Source organism: Stegodyphus dumicola, chromosome 2 (assembly GCF_044657685.1).
Source record: "Stegodyphus dumicola isolate Sdum_Otavi_A_Nest chromosome 2, ASM4465768v1".
Taxonomy (NCBI): Eukaryota; Metazoa; Arthropoda; class Arachnida; order Araneae; family Eresidae; genus Stegodyphus; species Stegodyphus dumicola.
Window position 1 is genome coordinate 161,861,076 of NC_140769.1, and position 12,040 is coordinate 161,873,115.

Sequence of the window (12,040 nt, forward strand, 5' to 3'; positions counted from 1 at the left end):
CATTCACCTTAGGTACGGATCGCATAGCACCACGGTTACGAAAAGGGTTCGCGGCTTCTTGTTTATTCTTCGGAGCTATTGTGACAGATAATACAGCACATCCTGCTATCCATCACTTGCCGATGTGCCTAGTAGCCACTCAAACCCCAGGAAATAAATATAAAAGAAAAATACATAAAAAATATAATATTTTTGTAAGGCTGCATTATATTAATCTAACCAGTAATTAGGATTTAGATCTAATTACTGGTTAGATTAATATAATGCAATTCCGTTTTCGTACCAGAACGCAAATCACGTTAATTGTATTTAAGTTGAGGTTGTTAGATTACCAGATAAAGTCTTAATAATGCCATATTCAAACTCCAGGAAATTGAGGACTGTTGCAGGAAATGGTGAATCTGTATAAATGGCTCAAAGTCTAAGCTCCTATTGGTAAGGAGACGTAAGATTCGGATCATAGCATTGAACAACCTCTACTTATTAGGGAAATTTGTGAATCATGTAAATACTGTAAGTTATCTGTGGGGTTATCATTAACCAAAGACTCACATCAATTTATCGTGTTAAGCACGTTATAGGAAAAGCCTGTGGTAACACCAATTAGCTTTCTGTGCTCCTTGGAAATTACTCTGAACTGTCTCTCAACAAGAAGAATAGGACATACCCTATGCATTATGAGGCGAATTTTATGCTATGCATCTGCAGCTTGGGCGTCAGCCTCAAAGACGGACTTCCACAAACTTCAGTTAGTACAGAATAAGATTTTGAAAAGAAAAAATGTAAATGCACATTACCCTATTACAAACAAACTGATCCATGATAATCATATTCCATATAGTGGACCACATTATGAAACATAATCAGTATTTCTTCAAAACTGGACTTGTGATGCTGCAAATTTTTCAGAAGTTCTTTGGTACCAAATCATTCCTGAAGACAATTTGATGGGATCATTTGCTACTCACATGTTTAGAGATCATAACTTTGTCACATACTAGCTTTGACTACCAACGTCAACTTGTTGTTTTTCCTCTTTTTTTTTTTTTTTTTTTTTTTTTTTTCGCTGAGTTATTTTTGTCTAGTCGCTTCCGTGAGATTGGCACACATGCAGTAGAGGAGATAATGGTCTCCTCAATTTTACCTCACTTCCTAGAGTTTCACCTGCTAGCTCATCAAAGCCAAATGCCCTCACTGACTTAATTTTCTTATCTAGCTTATTAAGACCTTTTTTGGAGCCACATAAGCAGCTTCATAATCAGTACTGTAAGATAGAGCGTGTAAGATGAACGTGGCTCATGAAGCCACGTTGCTAGGTTTTGCCAGCTCAGATAAGATTGTAGTCTTCGGCTTTGCATTGTAATTGCCCACATTTTAATTGATATGCTGGTGTGAATTTTTGAGCCAACTTTGCTTTAAATCAATTGTTTAACCTTTGGTTACTGGACTTAGTTTTAATCTTGAAACTGATTCCTACTTTAAATTACATTGCCGCCACAAGTGGTTGGCTGAATTGTCAAGCACGAGACGTGCATTTATGTTCTTGTTCTCATTTAATAAAACGATTTCTTTTAAAATCTTTTTAAGAATTTGCGATTCCTTTCAAACTAAGAGATAATTCACTCCAAGTCTATTATGCGAGTCTGGACTTAGTTTATGTTACCAAAGTAAACCAAAATTTTTAGAGCTTTTAGAACCAAACCTTTTAGTACTTTTTAAAAATATATAATTTTTGTATGCAAAAATTGCAATTTAAAAAACAAAACGCTGAACTTAAGGAAACACAGCCAAGCAAAAATACGAAGAACGCAAAGCTTCCTCAAAAGACATATTGCTATATACAAGCGACTTGTAAATTTTAAAAGAAATTTTTAGTGCAGCTTAGTTATTTGCCATACATATAAACACATAAAACTTTTTAACTTGTTTTTCAAATTGAAACTTTAATTTGATTACCATAAAAAACTGATGAAAGGAATAAGTTCACAAAAAACTTTTACCTTTATTTTATATCTTTATTTCACAAATTATAACTAAACATTTCTGTCAGCGCAAAAACGAGCTATTTAACAGCAATACTCTTAATAATTTACACAAATGTTAGAAATAAAATATGTATAAATTTTACTGATGCATCTCTTTAATAAAAACGAAGATTAAACTTTGCGAATAATTAACTTTCAAATGGATATGCCATCGTTGTATTTGTCCTTTTTATATTTAAGACTTCGTTTATTTTATAAACAGATTTTTCTTTTTCTTTCCAGATGCATAGGCAAAATAAAATTAAAAAGTTCATTAATTCTTCTCCTATCGGTCTCTTTAAGAGGGAAACCGACATGATATGTGACATGATCAAATACCGAATTTCCATTATCTTACATATAACATTCCTGTTACTGCGCAAAAACCAAAACTAGGCAACATCCTGCTGGTTGTTCGAGCAACTCTGGTTGATCAGTTGCTGCTGAGATATACTCTTTCTTTTCGAAGTGACTGACTGTGAAATGCTTTGCAAAGGCATCAGCGCTTCTCTGTTGACCACCATCTCGACATCGCAGCAGAGTCTCCAAAGCACTAGGAAGGAACCAATCACGACAACTACGCTGGCCACTAAGAGACCAAGTAATGTTCCTGCAGTAAATCTCTGAGGTCGCATCAAGTTGCTCGAGAAGTTTTTCTTGAAGTTGCTGGAAGGGTCTTCGTGCCGATGGCCTTCATAATCTAGGAAAGGAAGAAATAAAAGTCAGTTGTTTTATAAATGTAGAAAATTCCTGAGACCGTAAACTAGTACAGTTGTGAATATTATGGTTATTGTGAATTGCAAAATTGCAAAGTATTTTCTTTTTGCCAAAAAGAAAAAAATTAAGAACGTTTGATTCAGCGAAAAGTAAGAAAGATGAATTAGATCTAGAAAGATGCATTTTATCTCCCACTTGAGTACGCTAAAAGGGCCAAGATATAATCTTTTACAAAAAATACAGTTAATGACTGGAACGTTGTTGTTGTTGCTACGTATGCTCACTTGTCTGACTTAGTCAGCCCATGCCCACGAAATTCCTCATGGCAAGAAGCGCTAGATTACGCCTGCCGTTGGCAACACCCTTGAGCACCTTTCAGGTGACTGTGCAATTAAGCTCTTTTGCCCCCAATTTTGATGGAGACTATCCCAAGGGAAATGGTCCGAAGGTCTCTCACTCCTCTCCCCTTCCATCAAACCACACGAGAGGACTTTCGACTCGCCGCATATTTAGAGTGCCGCCATGCCGCACCGACGCTATACATTTACAAATATTCTTGGCTTCTCCGGGATTCGAACCCGGGCCCTTCGTAACGGCAGTCAGCGACGCTAACAACTATACCGGTTGGGCGGAACTGTAACTCTTTTATAAGAGAATGTATTCTTTATATCTAATATGATGATCAAATAAGCAAACAGATGGCCCTGAAAAATTGTGAACGTAAACGAAGATCTGTTCGTACTGGGAAGAAAAGAACTGGTAGTTCCGTCGAAGTTCGAATCTCGGCGAAAGGGCTGGATGCATGGGTGTTTTCATGACTGTCTTCATATGTAACGTGGCTCCATGTTTCATGGCTCCATGAGCCAGTTTTCCTTAGAACCTCCTCCACGAAGGCATTTCTCCTCTTAGGCAGATAGCCCTCGTGTGTTTTGCCATAATTAAATAAGCCAAGCCAAACTGGCAAAAGAAAGCCGGCATCGTTTTTTCACAATACTAAATGTTTGGCGAGTTATGCAGAAAAACTGATGAATTCTTTTTCGCTCAGGTTTGGAACAAAGAAGCAGTCATGGCAAAAATTGTTAATCATGTGCATGAGGGATCGATTATTTATTCAAATTGTTGACGAGCATATGAAACACAGAAACTGAAGAAAGCAGCTTATAAACATTTTATTGTGAACCATAAATTCCATTGTGTTGATCCATTATTGAGATTGATTGATTTTAAACTGTTAAAAAAAATCGCCTAATTGCACTATCTCAGTTGAGTTAATACATAAGTACCAAACAATCTTAGGATGCCATTTTTTCATTTTTACTTTCAGCTAAACGCTTTTTCCCTTTCGAATTTGATATTGTTACGGATTTTGTATTTAGTTAGCTATTTTTAGTAGAATAATAATTAAAATTGTTTTATATGCTCGTGCAATGCAGCACGAGACATATTTTAAGAGAAAATTACGCCGGAAAAGTAAAAATACAGGAGCAAGCGCATTTAACATTTAATAAATAGATATCTCGTAATTTTTATTTAAATTTAATAAATGTAATTGACTACTGTGTTAACTGTAACCGTAATTTTACTCTTTTGCTTTACAGAAATCTCGAGAAGCATAAATTACCAGAACTTTCTCTTGTCCGATTAAAAAAGCCGTTGAGAAACATCTCAGTTCAGTTGTTTAATCAGTTGTTGTTGATTGTAGCGAATTCTCGGTGAGATCGGATTAGCTGTCTCTGTGTTTTGGATTGCGTTCTGTTTAACAATTTAGTAGTTTAAAATATAACTACTGCGGGATATAATGATATTATACGAATATCTTTGAGGAAAAAGCCAGCGTTTAAGCGTTTTGTTATATTTCTTGTGATAAGAATAAATTTTATTAACTGTTTATCGGACTTGTGCATTCAATCTATTACGAACCCGTACGCACGCAACAATATATTAAAAATACCTTTTTTTAAGTGCAATAATTTCGATTTTTACACAGGTATACAGTTTCTTGATACGAATATTTTTTCTTAAAAATTGTATTTATGTACTATATGATATGTACTATATTCTAGATATTTTATGAGCCATTTCTAAAATAAATATATTATTCTGAATTTCAGTCAAAACAAAAAAGTATTAGCCGATTATATTGAAAATAAGAGAGGATTATTGAATAACGATTATATTGAAAATGATTATCTCAAAATGTTAACGAGAAAATTTAAATAGAAAATCGTTTTCATCAAGAGCGAACGACTTTCTGTATACCTTCCTGACAGATGCCCTTGATCTTGATAAATCCTCTATATTTTTTTATTACTGATGAGCTTGCTCATAACACAACCTTGCACGAAAGCAAAAGATTATAAGCGATCATTATTCTGAGTTTGTACGAATAAAAGTCGTTTGTTACCAATAAATGTTTTAGTAATTGCATTTACTTGCGAAACTGCTAGTTCAGCTTCAAATTTCATAAAAACGACAACTCATTTGAAATCCCGATAAAGCAGTTACAGCTGTTTCGGAGTAAGAATTTAAAATTAGATTTTATATGCTCTGGTGATAAACGGGAAAATTTGCACTTTATAATCTCATTAAAACGCTTTTTACTTCCTTGTACGAAATAAAGGATCCTTGTACGAAAAATTTTGGGTACCACATTTCAGCGAAATTATCAATTTTTAACTCTTTCTAACAGATGTGAACGATATGTTTGCGTGACATCTGTACGTACGGACAGAATAAAGGACAGATGTAGGTACGGACTAAATATTTTTCCCCAAATGAATTGACAAATGAGTTTAAAATGGAATCAGAAGAGATTTTTTTCCATGACGTCTGTATATATCTCGCTTAACTCAAAAACGAGTGTCCTCAGAACGTTGAAATTTTGTATATGGAGTTGCTATAACATGAGTTGTGTATCTCTCGTTTTCGTTGCAATCGGCCGTACTAAATATACCCACTCTGTTATCCGGCTCGGTAAGCTGTTTTTTTATTCTTATATGTTGGTAAATGCTGCATTTTTTTTTTTGCTTTAAAAGCGATTACATTATGTTGTTCTTTATCCCTTTAGTTAATCTGCATGCAATAGTTGTAGAATTATCAACAATTTAAAAATTATTTAAGTGCTAATAAGCTTAAAGAAGCCAATATTTGCTTACATTTGAAACTTTTAACAGAACAGTAAATTAACTCAGTTTCTGCAGCTTCCGTTCTTTTTGCCGAGTGGCACCAAAAGTAAACTTTCAGTTCTGTGCCCAGAAAATTCTGCTTTCTCACCTGCTACCCGAATAGCTTCTTTTTGCGTTTGTGTAGAAACTCTAATTTTAATTGTAAATTTTTTTTTAAACTCTTTTAACTGTATTTGGTGTTTTATATATGTCTGTATTTTACAATCTTTAATGAAGATGTTTTGGATTTTTACGTATTTGCCTTGCCGCAAAGAGGTAGCTGAATTAATTGAATGAAATATCTCTAACGGAATTCGAGGTAATATGTTTAAATGAAACGCAGCAAAAATTGGTAAAAATTGGTATACGCCGTACAAGGAAGTCATCAGATTTTTTTTTCTTTTTTGCTTATTAACAAAATCTAATGAATTCACGGAAAAGTTTTGTGTTAAAAATAAACAAGATATAAAGTGAAAACGAATTTTTCTGTCTAAATAAAGTGCTGAATGGCAGTCATTGGTTTCTGATGGGAAAAGTAAAATTGAATACTTACCTGACTCACGAGAAAAGGCATTTCTATAAAGTACAAACAGGATCAGCAACTCCAGTGTTTTCATGCTGTACACCTGCAACCAAATTCAACAATGACAAAGCACGAAATCTTATATTAAAAGAATAAACACCCAGAATGATAACAAATTCTCACAAAAATACACTAGTCCATATTGAATTCATAAAATTCATTGATACAAAACTTAAAACAAAAATTTCACTGAACATTGAAGAACATTTTTCGTTTTTAGGTAGTCATTAAAATAGAAATGTGTAGTCTATCGTATATCGTCAGCTGGAACTTACTGTAACAATATAACATGTGTGTGTCCTTATAGAACTTTCTGTTTTCTTGGAAACGAACCCCAGTATCTACGGTATGGCTGGTGAAAGTGGAAAAAAAAAAAAAAAAAAAAAAACTCGTTAAGGACACCCCCTTTGGCGGCGTTTCCGTTGATTTGTCTTGCAACAGTAAAAAACGTGACGTAGAAACGTAAATACGAAATTCTTGAAAAAAATTTTAATATCTCATTCCAGTTAACACGTAGTTAATTTTTTTAAATTTCTATTGCCGCGAAAGATCAAAGCTCTTAGGAACTTGGCCTTAGCAGATAGAATACAGATAAGACATAGATCAAATACAGAGACAAGTTAAGTTATTAGAATATACAAAACATACGAGAACTATATCGCTTGGAAAGGAGTGAAGGGCTGGCTTTCTGAGGAAAGCTAACTCATTTTCACTTTACGTATGGAGAAAGCGCAAAAACTCAACTCGTTCTCCTGGTATAGAACACAGGTCCAACATCTAGCAATCTTAATCACTCAGTCACTGGGGAACAATACGCAGACAGCAACAAAATTTGACAAAATAAGAGCAAAATGTTTAAATTGTGTAAATGCAACGTTTAAATTGTGAAAATAACACAAGTAGAACCTTAAATACCTGCGATTTTTTGCAAGCCTGACGATTTTTAAAAAATCATATTTTCAAAGCCCTAAACGCGCGCGATTTTTCTCAAGGTTTCTAGAAGTCACTGCAACAATAAATACGGCTCGGAGGCTCAGAATGAGTCAGCACGTTTCGGAAGTTGGCATTGCTCCGTAATAACGGCCACATTCTGACTACTCTCTCGTTCTCCTCCGTGAGTATTACATTACGTATTTGCATGTTATAGTAGTCCCATATACAAAATTTCAACGTTCTACGGCTACTCGTTCTTGAGTTATGCGAGATACATACATACGTACGTACGTACGAACGTCAAGAAAAACAATCTCTTCTGAAACCATTTTAAGTGCATTTCACAATGTTTTTTTTGTTAAAAACAGTCCTTTATTCTATACGTACATACAGATGACACGCAAAAACATCGTTCAAATGATTTCGAGAATGGTTGAAATGGATATGTTCGTTGAAATATGATACCCGAAATTTTTTGTGATTACAATAATCCTTTTACTTCTCACAAGGAGTAATAAGGTACCACTTATTATAATCATTTCACAAAACCTTAAGTGAATTGCTCAAAGAAGAATATGAAGCTCAGATGATGAACAGATATATCTTTATTCGCACGAAACAGATAAAGCGAATCACTCAAAGAAGAATATGAAGCTCAGAAGATAAACAGATGTATCTTTCTTCATACGAAATTAGCAGATGAAGCGAATTGCTCAAAGAAGAATATGAAGCTCAGGTGATGAACAGATGTATCTTTCTTCACACGAAAATAACAGATGATTGCAGAAACATCGCAAATTTCGTAAAGCGAAATAAAATTAATTTCCACACGTTTCGGCAGCGAAAAAGTCATTAAACTAGTTACAGATAATTTACAGTACTCTTATTTCTGAAGAAGAAACTATTCCAAAGCATTTACTGCCAGAAAATTCTCTGTACTCAAAATCAAGCAGTAAAAGGTAAATTTGATGATTCCATAATCAAATTGTCTGTTTCTTTTTTATTGAACTCTCCCGATCTAAAGAAGGAAAATCTTAGCCTAAATAACATCTTCAGTTATGATGTGCTTATCGAACCATTCCAAAAGAAAACAAATGTCCGACCCAGGGCTATAAATGCAGTAGTTCGAATGCACCCAAGATAGAAGTTTTAATGAGCAAATATTGAAAAAAATCACAGGAGTTCCAAATGTTATCCGAGGTTATTGTGAATATCAAAAGAGGTTATCAGAAACTGTAAGACCAATAAAAATCCAGCCTTAGTATAACTAAAGAAAATTTCGCTGTTATCACCAATTCAAAAACTGCTGAACATTCCAAACCTGAAAGTACCAACTACAGTGAAATGCTGAAAAAGAATTTAGAAACTTGTAAAAATGGTTCTAACACAATATTTGAAATTTTTCATGACCTCATGAAATTCTTTGAAAATATAATCATGTTAAATCATCACCCAACTCAAGAATGTTGAAATTCCTGCAGAAAAATTAATTATAGGTTTTTCAAGCTATCTAGATTCTGTTATCCTTTTCGGAACCAGAAGGCCCCACCAGCGGCCAAGCTGTTAACCGTTAACTGTAACTGTTAATGTTCCAGCTGAACACTTGTAGTTCGGTCACAGGTTCGAATCAGCGAACGGGCTGGCTGCATGGGCGTTTCCGTGGTTTTCCCCGTATGTTACGTGTATACGAGCCATTTCCCTTAGAAAGTCGATGGCATCCCTTCCTTTAGGCAGATAGCCCTCGGGGCTTTGCTGTGATTAAATAAACCCAACCAACCGGAACCAGAAGATTAATCTCCCATCTTAATACGTCAAGGAACAACTGAGTTATAGAGCGCCAGGTTGCACGCTACGCAAAATAGTGAGTTCGGGCATCGCTCATGAAGACTGGACTTATATGAAGCAGCTTTTTTCTTTTTCCCAATTACATATACCACAGGTCTAAGAGTCACCGTGGGTTCTACGTTTTATTACTTCTGATTACCATAGGTGCTACGAGAATTATGGGAGGAAAGGTTTCAAAAAAGCCGCAGTCTCTACTAATGAATTCCGATCTTCGAGGATGTGTCAGTTCAGAAAGCCTGCGGTTCAAACAGAGTTAGCTGAATTGCGTTTTAACTTAAAGAGTTGTGTTTTGCTAATTTGTGCAATTTTCTTACTTTATGAAAGGAATACCTCTGCTCATTTTCTGCAAAATTCATTCAAGGACATATTGTTACAAATAATTTTCAATTAATATTTAAATATTTAAAATTTCGAAAATATAAATTTAGGGGAGATGAAAACATGAGTGAAGGAATACGTGAAGTACTTAAGTAATCACACAATGTAAGAGAAGTCACCCAACCGACATAATGGTTAATAACTGACTGAAGGCCGTACTGAAGGACCCGGATTCGAACCCCGCAGAAGGAATGAATGTTTGTGAATGTATAGTGTCTGTGCGGCATGGGACATTCTAAGCAGAACGGAAAGTCCTCTCGAGAGGTTGATAGTAGCGGGATAAGGATGGGAGGACCTCGGACCCGTGCCCCGGGGGGGTGCTCTTCTTCAAAATTGGGGACGGAACCTAGCAAAGTCGTATTTTCACCTGTATTGGTGCTCAAGCCAACGACAGGCGCAATATTGTCTCCTTGCCACCATGAATTTCGTGAGCTTGCTTTGAAATCAGACAAGAGAGATCTCCCCATGGACTCGCTAATAACTGAAAGCTTTCCTAAAACACTGTCTTTGTTTCTGACTTGGAATGTAGTCGATGCATGTTAGGCTTAGTCCTCCAGATTGTAGGAAGCACAATCCAGATTGTAGATTGTGATTTTGAGTACAGAGAATTTATTAAGTTCTGTAGAGACATTAAGTTATTTTGATGTCAGGAAACTGAAGAAATGGGCAATGCCCTCTCCGGGACTCGAACTCGGGCCTCTCGAATACGCGCCGAGTGTGCTGACCATTACACCACAAGAGCATTCTAAGAAGGCGGGAGAAATACCTTATAGTTCTCATAATCCTATTTATATCTTTTGCAAATAAGGATTTGCGAAAGAATGTTATCGCTCGTACTTCATTCAGTCTTTATAGGATTCTGCGTATTAGGCTTAGTTAAAAATTCTTCGAAGAGAAACAGCCATCCAAAGTACATTTTAAAAGCTTTGTTTACATTACCAGCACAACATTAGGTTATATTTATCAATAAATATTTAAATTGCGGGACATGTAAGAATTCCATATTTATCTTATTCATATTATATAAATAATTTCCATGTATGACATGAACATAATTTATAAATCCGTTTCGGCGAATGTAAATTATTTCATATGCAGGCTGAAATGGCATTTTGATGACATTTCACAAAGATAAAACCGCCGTGCAATATGACATACACGATGTGATAAATTGAGGGTTTGGTTGGCTATGGCTGTGTAGCCTAAGAGGAGGGATGCCTTCGTGGGGGACTTTCTAAGGGAAATTAGCTTTTATACACCTTACGCATGGAGAAAATCACGTAAACGCCCATGCAGCCAGCCCATTCGCCTAGAATCGAACCCAGAACCGAACTATCAGTGTTCAGCAGTTTTACCTCTCGGCCGCTGGTGGACAAGATAAATTAAGGGAATTAAGCCCATAACTAAATAATAACAAAAGATAAAGTGAATTAAAATACAAAATACCATTCTTTGAGGTGAAATTAAATAAATATTGTTCTTTTATCTAAAAACTTAAGAATAAGCAATAAATTAACTTAAAAAGAAATACTATCTCATATTAGAGAAAACATATTACTTTTCCCTTACAATCATTTAATGAAACATTGTTGAAAGTACGTAGAAAATTTAATAGAAATCAACGTGAATATTAATTGAGATATATTTTTAATTGAAATAACAGAGGCAGTTAAGTAAACACAACATGAAATAACATATTGTAGATATTAATCCAGGAAAATGGAAATTAAAAATTCATCTTACTTTTTGGTTAACTGTGTTGCTAAAATCTGCTGCCACACACTGAACAATTCACAGAATATAACAAAGGAAACACTATATAAGTATAGAACATTCTTCTTTATAGAAAAGAATATTATCTCCTCAGAAGGGAGAGAATTAAAAACAGGACTTGGTTTCGAATTTTGCGGAGAAAAGCAATCAGAGTCTGCTCTCGTGTTGCGACAGATGTAGACTTATTTTTTGAAAGAATCTTTTCTCGCCGCGTCGCTAGACTGTGCATACGTATTCTTTGCGCTTAACTAGCGGTACTTTATTGCTGTTGCGCCTAAAGAAAAAGTGTGATTGTTTCCTTGGATTGTCTACGATTTCGTTGTTTCGTCAGTCAGCACGTGTATTAAATTGACGATAAAGAAAACGGAATAACAGCGATTGTGGGCAAGGATATAAAATGTGTTGTTGAAGTGAGAAAGGATTGGGATTCTATGCATGTTTTCTTGGCAAATAAAAACAAAACAAAACCAAATAAAATTAGCTCTTGAGGTAATTGTAAGAGAATTAACCTTAGATTATGAAGCTTGCGATGTTTTTATAAATTTGTTTAAACACACCCAAATAAGTGTGCGAAATTTTTAAGAAGAGCTAACTGTGTGTAGAAAAGAATTCATAGAATTATA

The 12,040-nt window shown here is 35.0% G+C and overlaps 1 protein-coding gene across 1 annotated transcript; it reads right to left on the reverse strand.

Annotated features, from left to right (window-relative positions):
- Positions 1–1,978: 1,978 nt before the first annotated feature.
- On the reverse strand, positions 1,979–11,685 carry LOC118194588 (uncharacterized). The gene is made up of 3 exons (XM_035365762.2): positions 11,388–11,685; positions 6,459–6,531; positions 1,979–2,724 (listed from the first exon to the last, which is right to left on the reverse strand). Exons 2-3 carry the CDS (start codon positions 6,520–6,522, stop codon positions 2,417–2,419), a joined length of 372 nt encoding a protein of 123 aa, XP_035221653.1. The 5' UTR covers positions 6,523–6,531; positions 11,388–11,685; the 3' UTR covers positions 1,979–2,416.
- Positions 11,686–12,040: the final 355 nt, after the last annotated feature.